Source organism: Nomascus leucogenys, chromosome 19 (genome assembly GCF_006542625.1).
Source record: "Nomascus leucogenys isolate Asia chromosome 19, Asia_NLE_v1, whole genome shotgun sequence".
Taxonomy (NCBI): Eukaryota; Metazoa; Chordata; class Mammalia; order Primates; family Hylobatidae; genus Nomascus; species Nomascus leucogenys.
This window is the reverse complement of record NC_044399.1, coordinates 62,223,942-62,239,334: the sequence shown is the minus strand read 5'-3', so window position 1 is coordinate 62,239,334 and position 15,393 is coordinate 62,223,942. Positions and strand designations below refer to the sequence as shown.

Here is a 15,393-nt window from a genome sequence, read left to right as displayed (position 1 = left end):
AAGCCTAAGGGTTATCTGACATAGCAGGGGAGGGTTATGTTGTTTGACTTACCATTTACTATTAATTCATATTTAGATCCTAAGAGTTAGATATTAACTTGTAGAAGATTGAAACATTGCAATTATTTTTGCTAGGATAAAAGATAATCCCCAAAGTTATGGTATTACTGTCCTGTAGGACATTAACCAGGTTTGTATCCAATTTTGCAGTCTTATTCCAGCATTCTTTTTTCCACTATCTGTACATCGGTTTCTTGCATCTCCTTTAAACCTGTCTTGTCAAGCTTCTGATCCCTCATTAATGACTTATATAAATCTTTGACAAGTATTCACTATGCTTTTAGAAGAATTATGTTTTTAAGTTTTTTAAAATTATCCTTTGAAAGTTGGTTTTATTCCAGAGATGTTTTTTGTAAAATGTGGTTTTTACTTTTACTTCTATGAGAAAATACATTCTGAGATTCAGTTTTATACGTAGTATTTTTGAAATGATTTTTAAAATTCTTTTTAACATAACGATAGCTTAGATTCTTAAAAACTTAGAGTAGAAATATTCATAGTTTTAGACTTTGAACCATGAACCTTAGAAAATGCCATACTTTTTGACATGGTATACAATTCATGTGGTTTATTTTTGTTCTGACAAAGGGAGTCCCTGGTAGAAGATTAATTCTGTCTGGCTCTTCCCTAAATTCTGCATCCTTTTTATTATGCATACTAAACATAGCTTAGTTTAATTTTACTTTCAATAGAACCAGTGATTTGATAATAACTATCAATAAGTTATTAATTTAATTGGTTTTGTATTTGCTTGATTTTCTTATAACTATTGCTGACATTTTCTTTTTTTTTTTTGAGATGAAGTCTCGCTCTGTCACCCAGGCACAGTGGCACAATCTCTGCTCACTGCAACCTCTGCCTCCTGGGTACAAGCGATTCTCCTGCCTCAGCCTCCCGAGTAGCCGGGATTATAGGCACCTACTACCACGCCTGGCTAATTTTTGTATTTTCAGTAGAGTTGGGGTTTTACCATGTCAGTCAGACTGGTCTTGAACTCCTGACCTCAGGTGACCTGCCTGCCTCAGCCTCCCAAAGTGCTGGGATTACAGGTATGAGCCACTGCGCCCGGCTGACATTTTCAATTAGTGTTTTTTTTTTTGTTTTGTTTTGTTTTTTTGTAGCATAGTCCTTTAAAAGAAGAAATTCCAGTGCTAAATGTCTTTTATTTTACAGGTACATGTTTTTTAGTACAAACGTCTAACAAAGAAACTATAGAAGATTGATGAAGAACTCTTATTGCATGATTATTATAATCAGACCAAAAGGAATGCATCAAGACAAAGAGTCTTGATATTTTTGACATATGTAAGATTAAGACACTTACGTGCTAGTGAAGTCACAAACTAAAACCAGTGAGGTCATGGACAGTGAGTATCATAGTGCCAGTATATATGTTGTAACTTTTGGTAAACAACTTAATTTCCCAACAACAAACAACTAGATAAGCATAGCCTCAAGATGAAGAGGAGATAATAATAAGAAGCCTTTAAAAGCCTCGCAGTAACTGGGACTAGGCACCCACCACCATGTCCGGCTAATTTTTGTATTTTTAGTGGAGACGGGGTTTCACCGTGTTTGCCAGGCTGGTCTTCAACTCCTGACCTCAAGTGATCCGCCCACCTTGGCCTCTCAAAGTGCTGGGATTACAGGCATGAGCCATGGCACCCAGCTGGGTTATTATATAATCTTGACGAAGGAGGGAATTCTGATGAAATTTTAATGAGATCAGGGATGTGATAGGCTTAAAGCAAAATAGGCTCTGTATAAAAGAGTCAATACCATGTCCAGACTGCATAATGGACCTGGGGTCCTATTTCCTTGGAAAATACAAAGTTAAATGTAAAATGACATATTCAGAAATCCCTCATGTGAAAGTCTGCATCTGGGTTGCAAATAACTGCTTCTCAGCATCAAAGTCACTTTCATTCTTTCTGATGTGATTTCAGACTACACAATTTCTGACAGTCTATGACTTTAAAAGATGAGGTATCATAATGAGTAAGAAAGCAGTAGTTGCTCAAAACGGGTAATTATGACATTTTACAGTTGCAGAATGACCTTGTCAGTTGGTTTTATCTGTGTCTTCTATTCTAGCTTGAGGTGTGGAAGGGCAGAATTTTACTTTCTCAGTATGAGCTAATTTTTACTTTCTCGAACTCTATCAAAAAGAAACTTTTACATCAGTCTGGCTTAATGTTATTTGCCCAGTGTCTTTGAGGTAAAGAATATGAGGCTTATGATTTCTGGTTTCCGTTGTATGCATCAGTGTATTATCTTAGAATCAATAATTTTTGGGTATTATATATTAGGTTTCCAATTTTATTTGTCTAAATTATGAATAGAGTTGGTCTGGGATAGTGAAATTGAAATAAATGGGTACTCTTAGCTCCCTAGGAACTTTTTGCGGTAAAAATAAAACTTTAGTTATAGTAATAGTTTCTTCAGTTTGACAAAGTTCAGTTTCTGAATAAAGGATACTTAAGTGAATTTACTTTCACAAGATCAAAATGCCCTCAACATTCTTAGAAGTTGTTTTAGTGTGTTTGTTGCCATATAAAGGCATACCCAAGAGTGGGTAATTTATAAAGAAAACGGGTTTATTTGGCTCACAGTTCTGCAGTTTGTACAAGAAGCATACTGCCAGTATCTGCATCTTGTGAGGGCCTCAGGCTGCCTCCATTCACAGTGAAAAGGAAAGAGAGCCAGTGTGTAGAGACTACATAGCAAGAGAGGGAGAGGGGAGGGGCCATGCTCTTTTTAACAGCCAGCTCTCATGGGAACTACTAATAATAGAGGGAGAACTCACTCATTACCATGAGGATGGCACCAAGCCATTCATGAGGGATCCAGCCCCATGACACAAACACCTCCCATTAGGCCCCATCTCCAACATGGGGATCAGTTTTGAACATGAGGTTTGGGGGGAAGGCATCCAAACTATAGCAGCAGTTTTATGTTTCAAAGTTAATTCACACTTCTACATTCTACAATCAGTATTTCATTCATTCTTCACACAACACAAACCTTTGATTTTTTATGATTATTTATTTACCTGATTTTCCCCTGGGAGGGAAGAAAAAGATTGTCTTTCTGGCAGTATTTTTAATGACAGCTTTACTAAGGTGTAATTAATATACCATAAAATTCATAAAGTATACATTTGAGTGGTTTTTAAATATATTCACAGAGTTTGTAACCATCCCTGTGTGGAATTACAGAACATTCCATCACCCTGAAAAAGAAACCCCATACCCACTAGCAGTACTCTTCATTCCCCCTCCTTACAGCCTCTGACAACCACTAATCTTTTCATCTCTATAGATTTGCCTATTCTGGACATTTCATATAAATGAAATGATATAATATGTCGTCCTTGGTGACTGCTTTCATTTTAGCATAATATTTTCAAGGTTTATGTGTGTTGTAGCATGTGTCAGTATTTTATTCCTTTTTATGGCCAAATAATATTCCAGTTGTATGGATATAGCACATATTGCTTATCCATTTGTCAGTTGATGAGTATTTGAGTTGTTTCCACTTTGGGGCAATTAATAATGATGCTAATACATTTGTGTATACGTTTTTGTGTGAGCATATATTTTCATTTCTCTTGGTATATACCTAGGGTTGGAATTTTGCTGGATCATATGATAATTCTATGTTAAACCATTTAGGGAACTGTTTTACAAAGCAGCTGCCCCATATTACATTCCCCCAGCAATGTATGAGTGTTGCAGTTGCTCTACTTCTTCAACAACGCTTGTCATTGTCTGGCTTTTTTGATTATACATATCTTATTGGGTGTGAAGTGGTAGCTTACTGTATCTTAGGGACTTTATTTCCCTAATTACTAAGAACTTTCAGCATCTTCTCTTGAGCATACTTATTGGCCATTTGTATATCTCCTTTGGAGAAATGTCTATTCAAGTCCTTTGCCCATTTTTTTATTGGGTTATTTGTCTTTTTATGTTTGACTTGTAAGGGTTCTTTATATGTTCTAAATACAAATCCCTTTTCAGATAAATGGTTTGTAAATATTTTCTCACATTCTTTGGTTGGCTTTTTGAGTTTTTGATGATGTCTTTTGAAGCACAGAAGTTTTTAATTTTAATAAAGTCCTAATGATCTCTTCTTGTCTTTTGTCTAGTGTGCTTTTGGTGTCATATCTAATAATTCATAATTGGAGGTCAGGAAGATGTTCCTCTGTCTTTCCTTCTAACAGTTTTATAGTTTAGTTCTTACATTTAGGTCTATAGTCCATTTTGAGTTAAGTTTTGTTTATGGTCTGAGGTAGCGATTCAACTTCATTCTTTGGCATGTGAATATTCAGTTGTCTCAGCACTGTTTGTTGAAAAGACTATTCTCTACTCATTGTCTTAGTACCCTTATTGAAAATCAACTGACCATTAATGTAGGGATTTATTCCTAGACTGTCAGTTCTATTCCATTGATGTAAATGTCTATCCTAATGTCAGTACCATACTGTCTTGAGCACTGTAGCTTTGAACTAAGTTTTGAAAATACCTTTGAAGTACGTTTTGAAATTAGGAGGTATGAGTGCCTCACCTTTCTTCTTTTTCAGTATTGTTTTAAAAAACAAATTCATTTCCAAATGGATTTTAGGATCAGCTTCTCCATTTCAGGAAAAAAAAAAGCCAGATGGAATTTTTATAAGTCTTGTGTTGAATCTGTTGATCAATTTGGAGAGTAATGCTATATTCGCAAGATTAAGTCTTCCATACTTGAACATCGCTTGTCCTCCCATTTATTTATGTATTCTTTAGTTTTTTTCAGTTTTGTAGTTTTATAGTTTTCAGTGTGCATGTTTTACACATCTTTTGTTAAAACTTCATTCCTGTGTTTTCTTATTTTTGCTATTATAAATGAATTTTTTCTTAATTTCTTTTTGAAATAGTTATTGATAGTGTATACAGATAATTGACTTACACACACACATATAGATCTTGTATCCTGAACCTTGCTGAACTAGGTTATTCTAATAGAACTAAATTGTTTGTGTATGTGTGGATTTTTTAGGGTTTTATATGCAAGATAACATTAACTGTATAGAGAGATTATATCATTTGCAAATCAAAAATTGCTTTCTCCTTTCCTGTCTGGGTACCTTGTATTTCTTTTCCTTTTCTAATTTCCCTTGCAAAATGTACAATATAATGTTGAATAGAAGTGAGAAGGAATGTCTGGGCATGGTGGCCCATGCCTATAATCCCAGCACTTTAAGAGGCTGAGGTGGGTGGATCACTTGAGGCCAGGAGTTCGAGACCAGCCTGGCCAACATGGTGAAACCCCGTCTCTACTAAAAAATACAAAAATTAGCCAGGCATGGTGGCACACACCTGTAATCCCAGCTACTTGGGATGCTGAGACGGGAGGATCCCTTGAACTGGGGAGGTGGAGGTTGCAGTGAGCCAAAATTGCACCACTGCACTCCAGCCTGGGCAATGAGCAAGATCCTGTATCCAAAAAAAAAAAGAGAGAGAGAGAAAGAAAAAGAAAAGTGAGCAGGGACATTGTTGTCTTTGTGATCTCAGGGGGAATGCATTCAGCTGTTTACCATTAAGTATGAGGCTAGATGTAGGTTTTCATAGAGAGTCTTTATCAGGTTGATGATGTTTGCTTCTATTTTTAGTTTGTTGAATTTTGTCAAATACATATTTGAATCTATTAAGATGATGTGCAGTTGTTGTTCTTTATTCTATTGATTGATTTTTTTGATATTACATAAACCTTGTATTCCTAAGATAATTCCCATTTGGCTGTAGTATATGCTGCATTTTAATTGTTGCTGAATCCACTATGTTAGTATTTTGTTGAGAATTTTGTGTCCATATTCATAAGGATACTGGTCTGTAGTGTTCTTCTGATGTCTTTGTCTAGTTTTGGTAATATTGGTCTCATAAAGTAGGTTTGGAATTTTTCCTTTCCATTTTTTGGAAGAGTTAGTGAAGCATTGGTATTAATTCTTCTTGAAATGTTTGGTATAATTCACATGAAGCCATTTGAACCTAGGCTTTTCTTTGTGGGAAGTGTACTTGTTATAGATCTATCCAGATTTTCTGTACACTGAGTCAGTTTTGGTAGTTAATGCCTTTCTACGAATTTGTCCATTTCATCTAAGTTCGCATACCATTGTTCATAGTGTTCCTTTATAATCCTCTTATTTCTTTAAGGTCAGTAGGAATGTCTTCTTTTTCATTCTGATTTTAGTAATTTGTGTATTCTCTCTTTTTTTTTCTTAGTCACTCTAGCTAAGGGTTTGCCATTTTTTATTCTTTCCAAATAACCAATTTTTGCCTTTTTTATTTCCTCTGCTGTTTTTCTGTTCTCTATTTTATTTCCATTCTAATATTTATTATTTCCTTCCTTCTGCTTTCTAAAAAATTTAGTTCACTCTTCCTTCTCTAGTTCCTTAAGGTATAAATTTAGGTTATTGATTTCTTCTTTTTAAATTATAGGCATTTTATAGCTATAAATTTCCCTCTGAGCACTGTTTTCACTTTGTCCAGCTACTACCGTTGAATTATCTCTTTGCCCCTTCAATTTTATAAATTTTTGTTTCCTGTCTTATGGGACTCTTTTGTTAGGTGAGTATATGTTTAAATTTGTTATGTCTCACTGGTACATTTATTTCAGTTATTATACTTTTCAACTCCAAAATTTCTATTTAGTGAAATATCATTCTCACAGTTTCTTCTAAATCGTTATACATGGTTTTCTTTAGGTCTTTGAACATATTTATAATAGCTGCCTTAATGTCTTTGTTTAATAAGTACAATGTCTTGACTTCCTTGGAGGTAGTTGCTATTGATGCTTTATTTTTTACTGTGTATGGATCCATGCTTTCGTGTTTCTTTGTGTGTCTTATAATTTTTTGTTGACAACCAGCTAGTTATTTTAAATAATATAATGTGGCAACTCTGGAAATCAGATTCTCCCCTCTCTAGGGTTTGTTGTTGCTGGTGCTGCTGCTTTGTTTAGAAACTTTCCTGGACCAATCTGTAAAGTCTGTATTCTTCATCATGTATAGCCACTAAAATATCTGCTTGGTTAACATGGTGATAGTTAATGATTAGACAGATTTCTTTTTGCCTTAAACCAGTAAGTCTTCAGCGACTGCCAAAGGAGCCTTTGTATGTGTTGGGCATATATTTCCCTCTTAGGCAGGCAGGTTGCAACTCTGCCTTAGTCATTTCTTGCTTGTACAGAGCCTCAAGGTAAGCTATAGATGAGAGATGAGGACCTTCTCAGGTGTTTTCCTGGGGCTGAGTTCTTGGTGAAAAAAGAAAACAAAACCCAGTACATTGGTTACAGACACATGTCAAGTGATTAACAATAAAGTTTATGAACTCATCATCTCCTACATTCGCCATGTCTTATTATTAGCAGAATTATCTAAAACATGCTTCAAAAACCTAAAGGTTCAAAACTACAAAGGGATATATATATACATAAGACATGTATATATATATACAAGCATACATATCTAAATGGTAGAAAAGCACCCCAGAGGAAATCTTTCTTCTGATCTAGAACAGACCTTAGCCAAATATGACCCAAGTTGACTTCTTTGCCTGAGTAGTCAGCTAATCAGGGCTCTTAGTTTACTAGATCATGGATCAGAATGATTACAAGGTTACAAGCTGGAATTCTCAATATAGACTGCTTGGGTTTGAATCTAAACTCTTCTGCTTCTTTGACCTTGGGCAAGACACCTAACATCTCTGTGCCTCACTTTCCTTATTTGTAAATAGCACCTTCCTTATTGTGATGATTCACTCAATACATTATAAGCCCTTAGAGCAGTCTCTGATACATAATAAGCATTATACTCACAGAAGTGGGGAGAGTAGTTTGAATCCCTTAAACCTGTTGCCCCTCTTAAATAGTTATCAACCCATGAACAATCACATTTCATCTGTAATCCTTCCCTCACTAATTATTTCGATACAAATACAAAACATTTATTATTTAATCTATATTTTATTATATATCTCTAATTGACTATTTTTAAAATTCTTAGTGCTATATGATATTACTATTATTATAGCTGAAAAATGAACACTGAGCCTTTGTTTCATCAAATACTCATTTGGTATTTGTTTCCCCAGTTAATTCATATGGCGTAATTGGTTAATATGTCTCTTAGGTCACTTTTAATGTAGAAGTTTCCCCCTCTTACTGCTTTGTAACTGTTTATTAAATAAACCAGGTTATTGGTACTTTAGAGCTATGCTGTCCAACACAGAAGCCACTAGCCACATGTGACAATTGACCACCTGAAATATGACTAGTCTGAATTGAGACGGGCTGTCAATTTAAAATACACACCAGACTTCAAAGACAGTATGGTAAGATAATGTAAACTATCTCATTAATAATTTTTATATTGATGCATGTTGAAATGATAACATTTTATATATTTGGATTAAATAAAAATTATTAAAACTAACTTTACTTGTTTCTTTTTATTTTTAATGGGCTACTAGATATAAAATCACCTATCTTGCTTGAATTATATTTTTATTGGACAGCATTAATTTAGAATTTCACACAGTATGGATTTTACTGATCACATCCCCATGGAATTATTTAACATGCCCCTCTGCCCCGTCAATATTGCCTTTAAATCATTAGTTAGATCCTTGATCAGATTGAGTTTGATGTGTTTTTTTTTTTGAAATAGGGTCTCACTTTGTTGACCTCCTGGGCTCAAGGGATCTTCCCACATCAGCTTGCCAAGTAGCTAGGACCACAGGCATGCACCACGACGTCTAGCAAATTTATTCTATTTTATTTTTTGTAGCGATGGGGTCTTCCTATGTTGCCTAGACTGGTCTTGAACTCCTGGGCTCAAATGATGCCCCTGTCTTGGCCTCCCAAAGTGCTGGAATTACAGGCATGAGCCACTGCACCCGGCTGAGATTTTGTTTTTTTTTTTTTTTTTTGTAAGGCGGAGTCTTGCTTTGTGTCCCAGGCTGGAGTGCAGTGGCGCAATCTCGGCTCACTGCAAGCTCCGCCTCCCGGGTTCATGCCATTCTCCTGCCTCAGCCTCCCGAGTAGCTGGGACTACAGGCACCCGCCACCACGCCCGGCTAATTTTTTGTATTTTTAGTTGAGATGGGGTTTCACCATGTTAGCCAGGATGATCTCGATCTGACCTCGTGATCCGCCCACCTTGGCCTCCTAAAGTGCTGGGATTACAGGCATGAGCCACCGTGCCTGGCCCTGAGATTTTGATTTTTAAAATATTTTCAGCAATGTCATTTCATATTGCTGGTATATACCACCAGAAGACATATACTTGCTAACTGAGGCCTTTCTTTTATGTTAGCAGCTGCTGATGATTCTTTAATTCATTAGAAGTTGCAAATTGTGATATTCTAATTCTTTTGTTCCTTCTTCATTCATTAGCTAAAATACTTCCATAAAGAGAAAGCTTCCCTCCCTCAACTATTTAATTACGTTTGATTACAATACAAACTATGTGTACTTTGCATAGGTAAGAAAGGACAAAAGTTTGATTCTTTCTCTTTACTTACCAGTTTCCAGGTACTCTCCAAAGATGATATATGAGATTTTTATTTTTATTTTTATTTTTTTTTTTGAGACGGAGTTTCGCTCTGTCACCCAGGCTGGAGTGCAGTGGCGCGATCTCGGCTCACTGCAAACTCTGCCTCCCGGGTTCACTCCATTCCCCTGCCTCAGCCTCTCCGAGTAGCTGGGACTACAGGCACCCGCCACCACGCCTGGCTAATTTTTTTTTTTGTATTTTTAGTAGAGACGGGGTTTCACCGTGGTCTCAGTCTCCTGACCTCATGATCCGCCCGCCTCGGCCTCCCAAAGTGCTGGGATTACAAGCGTGAGCCACCGTGCCCGGCCGATAGATGAGATTTTTAAAATAATGTATCATGAATGTAGCTGTATTAGATATTTTTGAAATCCATTGCAGTTATTATCCTTATTGATGCTCAAATTGTCACATCATTGGCCAGTGGAAGCCTCTTCAAGTTGTCTCCTGTGTCTTAGATATGACCCTAGTAGTCTTTGATAGCTTCCTTGCTTTTTAATGTGTCAGGGTGTTCTAGGCCCTGGTTCCTTTTAGGGGGAAGTAATATTTAGAGCCCACAGTCTGGCTTGCATAGTGCCACCTTATTAGTTATGGTTTCTGGGCCTTCTCAGTGGCTGAAGCTAGGAAATGTGTTTTTTTTTTTTTCCCTTAAAATGCTTCATGAATCTCTAGTGATACTTCCTATTCTAACTCAGAACTATGGAGTTTTTAACCTAATCTCATCAATATTACATTTCTATCTTCTTTCTCCCATGCCAAATGTATTAGTTATCAGTGACGTCAGTATGCTAATTTGCTTTATCAAGCACTACACACACAGCAGTTACACAATAGTGTGTCTGTCACTGTAATTAATATGATTATTTACTGAAAACATTTTGGTTTTGTTTTTATTTTGCAATTATTTTTCTCAGGGTATACCTTGTGCAGTATATACAGAAAAATTACTGTTTCAAAGTCACTCAAAATAGTTCCTCTCTAATGAGTGAGTATGCTACCAGCTGGTTTCATGTTACTCTTAATTTTTAGAGATTGCTTTTTTTAATTTTTTATTTCATTTATAATATATTTACATGGTTCAAAAGTCAAGTCTACAAAACAAATATTCAAAGGAGTCTAGCTGTCTTTCCAGTCTGCTCTACTCCCTCTTTTCTCCGATAGGTAACATTGAAAATGTTTATGGCCTGTTCTTCCATTTTTTAATGCATATACATATCCAGACCAAAGAACTTACCCAAAGTTCCTCGATTTTTTTTTATTTTTATTTTTCAAAGAGAAAGCTTATAATATTCTATTTCCACAATACAAATGATAAAATGTATCTTTTAGTAAGTCACAGTCTATAGATTAGAACTGAAAGAAAATTGATATTTTAGTTAAGCCAGGGTTTTAAGGAAGAAAGATGATTTCGATGGAAACTGCTGGCTGTTATCAAGTATTTTAAATACTTTCTAGGGAAGGAGGAAACCATGCTGTTCAACTCCAGATAATATAGTGGAGCCAATATTTATAATTTATAGGAAGCCAGACTTGGTCTGAAAAGAAATTCTGCTATCAGATGAAACTCTGAAGATGATATAGGCAGCATATTATGGTTTCAAGTTCTTGTCACTGGAGAGATTTATACATCCTATAAGGGATGAACTGGTTGACCTATATAATCATTTGGTGATTCTGGTTTCTGGGGCTCTTCCCCAGTTTTTTATGTATAATTCTGCCTAACAAGTCTAATTGTATAGTTTCTAAGTGATCACAATGTAATTGTTTTAGGAATCGGTGACATTTAAGGATGTGGCTATAGACTTCACATTGGAGGAGTGGAGGTTGATGGACCCTACACAGAGGAACCTGCACAAGGATGTGATGCTAGAGAATTACAGGAATCTGGTCTCCCTGGGTAAGGATAGCTTCTCTTCTGTGTTGATTGACCTGCCCATTTGACCAGGTTTGCCAAAGATAAAGGGCCTCTAAAGTACTTAACTGAAGTACTTGATCTTAGGGGCACATTGTTGGGTTATGCTATTCCTCACTCTTAACTACATGATCTGCCCATTGTAGAGTAAGAAACAAACATTTCACTGGAATCTTGGAGATTGTTGACAACCCCACAGATTTTGGACCAAAGTTTTTTCTAGTCACTTCCTTAAATGGAAGTTATCAGTACCTCTAGAAGAAAGAAACAAATGTATTCAATTTCTTTCTAAACTCAGTTTATTCCCACAATCTATTATCCCACCAAACCAGAATCATAGCGTTGAGTTCCTTTGAGATGTCTTTGTAATTGTCTGAAACATCACTGTACAATATGGCAGGTACTAGTCACCTGTGGCTTTTGAGCACTTGAAATTTGGCTAGTCCATCTGAAGAACTGAATTTTAGATTTTACTTAATTTTATTTAAATTCAAATTTAAATAGCCATATGTGACAATTGGCAACTGTATCGGACAGTGTGGCTCTAGAACTTCCTGTAATGGTCATTCTGCCCAGAAGATTAAGAACCGAGACTGAATTTGGCAGGAGTTCTTGCCCATAGCTCCAATCAAATCCTATTTATTTTTCTCTGGACAGGGCTTGCAGTTTCCAAACCAGACATGATATCTCATTTGGAGAATGGGAAAGGACCATGGGTGACGGTGAGAGAAATTTCAAGAATTCCCTGTCCTGGTGAGTTAAACAGAACCAAGAAGATGGGATTTATTTGAAGTAACAGACTACAGGGGGATGTTCACCAGAACATCTGAAATAATTTTGAAGATGTATTTGTTCAAAGCTGTCTCAGAGGAAGAGATCCCTCATCTCACTGCCTGTCCGTCTCACCCTCATCTTCTCTCTCCCTCTCTCTCTGTCCTCCACTTTTGGGAACCATCTCATCCTATTCTGCTTTCCTGGGGACATGCTTTTCATAATTATTATTTTATTTCTTCTTCATTCAAACTTGCATAAAATATCCCTTTCAGGTCTGTCTTCTCCAGGTAACTTCATATTGCTCATTTGTCTCACCATTGTCTGACATTTCTTCCTTCATTTACCGGAAAACGCTTCCATAAGGGTCCCCACTGATTTCTCTTAAGGCAAACTTATTTACTCATTATTTAGTTTTTTTCACCTGCAAGGCTACAGAAACTTTGGAGGAACCCACCACCTCTCTTCCAGGTTCTTAACTAATTGAGAATACAAACAAGGAAGCAGTTGAGAATCAAAATATAGTATTGATGTATTTAATCAATATTATACATCTATATACTGTGAACTGGCTTAGGTACAAGGGCTATAGCAGCTAATAAAATGGACCAGGTCCCTGCCTTCATGAAGATTAAATTTTGAGAAATAGATAATTTGGCAAACAAATAAAAACAAACTAAATGGTGGTTGCCGTACCTCCCAGCTATGAGATAAATTGGAGGATAAGAAAGAGTAACTGGGGTGGGATGAGGACACCTGCTTCAAACAGGGTGGTCAGGGGAGCTTCTGAAGAGGTGACATTTAAGCCGAGACCTGAAGGGTCAGAAGAAGAAAACAGTAAGGGGAAGAGGAAAAGAGAAGTATTCCAGTCTAAGGGAACAACAATGCAAAGGATCTGATACAGCAAAGAATGCCATGTGTTCTGGAAATCAAAAGGAAGCTGCTGTGACTAAAGTGAGGGGAAACTGGTACAGAATAAGATTAGAGATGTAGCAGCCTGCCTGTGCAGGGCTTTGTAGATGATCTAAGTGAGTTCCAAAGCATGGAGAGATTCTACTGCAGGGTTTTTAGAAAATAACCGTGTTTATAGAGATTGAACTTGAGGCATAAAGCAGGCAGTAAGTTAAAAGGTTGTTAGAATAGTCTATCCAGGAGATGATAGTAACTTTGATTAGGGTGATGGTAGTGGAGATGGAAAGAAATAAATAGATTCTGGTTCATTTAAGCATTCATTTTATTTTGATGCCATGAACAATCCACACATGAATTACATATTTTTATATATCAGATATTATTTATACTTAAAAGAGTGAGTGAAAAGTAGACATTAGAGATAGTTTTAGGTAACTTTTTAGAGAGGGAATTTTTTTCCCCTACGAAGAGGGAAAGAGAAATGGAGCAGTGGCTAAAGGAAAGAATGGAGTCAAGAAAAAATACTTGTTTTATTTTTGAGATGGGAGCTGCTATGACATGTTTGAGTGCTGATAGGATTGCCTTAATGGAGAGAGAGACATTGATGTTGCAAGACAAAGACGAAGGACTAAAGTGTTTGACAGGGTTAAAGGAGATAAAATCTAGAACGGAAAGGGGGATTTACCTTGAATAGGTACAGAGGTCACCTCCTGTGTTGTAATACTGAGAAAGGTAGAGAAGATGGGTGCACCTGCATGTCAGTTGAGGGCAGGAAGATTGAGGCCACTATTATGATAGCTGCCATAGTTTCTAAAATATGAGGCAAGATCATTAGCTTATGGTGAGGGAAGAAAAAGTTGTGAGAGAGGGAAAGTTATTTTTTATGGTAGTGGAATTCACCAGGGAAGCCATCTTGGCCTGTAGCTTTTATTGGGAAAAGTGTTTAATTATAGCTTCTATGCCTTTGGTACTTAGGACTGTTCATATTTCCTATTTCTTTTTGTTTCAGTTTAGCAAATTATGTTTAGGGATTGTTCCGTTTAATCTAATTTTAAAATTTATTGGCGTACTATCCTGTTTATCATTTAAATGTTTATATGGATCTGAAGTGATGTGCCACTTCTTATTCCTGATACTGGTTTTTTGTGTTTTCTTTATTTTGTCTTACTCAATCTTGCTAGAGTTTATCAATCTTACTTGACTTTTTTTTTTCTTTGAGACAGGGTCTCATTCTATCACCCAGGCTGGAATGCAGTGGTGTGATCATAGCTCACTGCAGCCTCAAACTCCTGGGCTCAAGTGATTCTCCTGCCTCATCCTCCTACATAGCTGGGATTAGAGGCACACACCACCACACCTAAGATTTTTATTTTTTGTAGAGAAAGGGGTCTCACTATGTTGACCAAGCTGTTCTCGAACTCCTGGGCTCAAGCTATCCTCCCACCTCGTCCTCCCAAATTGCTGGGATTTCAGGTGTGAGCTACCATGCCTGACATTACTTGGCTTTTAAAAACATTACTGTTTTTAGTCCTTTTTCTTGTATGTTTGAGTTTTATTACTTTCTGTTCTTTATTATTTTATTCCATTCTTAGAGCTTAGTTTTTGGATCTTTTCTAACCTCTTAAATTAGATACTTACATCATTGATTTTCAGCTGTTCTTTTCTAATTGTTTAGGGCTATCAGAACTGTATCACACTTTTTTATGTAGCATCTTCATAATTTTTGAGTGGAAAATATTTTATAATTTCTATTGTAATATCTTTTATCCTTGGGTTATTTTTAAATGTTTTTCTTAATTTTGTGCCATTTGGGAATTTTCTAGCAATCTTGTTGACTTTAATTCTGCTATGGTCAGATGCTCTGAATTATGTCAGTCTTTGCAGAATTTTTTAAACATTTTGTGCTCTTGAAAAAATGTATAGCCTATAGGTATTGAGTACAATTTCTAGATGTGTCAGGAGATTAAGTTTGTTAATTATGTTAAAATCTGTGTACTTACAGCTTATTCTATCAATTGCGAAAGATTTTTTAAAGTCTGCTAGTGAGACTATACATTTGCTTCCTATTTAGTTCATTTACTTTTTTTCTTTCTGTATTTGAAGCTGTGTTAGTATGTAAATACAAAGTTATAATTGTTATCTGTATGGT

At 36.1% G+C, this 15,393-nt stretch overlaps 1 protein-coding gene across 2 annotated transcripts in view; it reads left to right on the top strand.

Moving 5' to 3' along the window:
• ZNF624 (zinc finger protein 624) overlaps positions 1-15,393 on the top strand; it is a 32,441-nt gene that overhangs the window by 7,039 nt on the left and 10,009 nt on the right. For both annotated transcript variants that reach the window (XM_003262607.2, XM_030800209.1), the window contains 2 exons: positions 11,420-11,546; positions 12,219-12,314. In XM_003262607.2, coding sequence (XP_003262655.1) covers positions 11,420-11,546; positions 12,219-12,314 — 223 coding nt within the window. The remainder of the gene's footprint in view (positions 1-11,419; positions 11,547-12,218; positions 12,315-15,393) is intronic.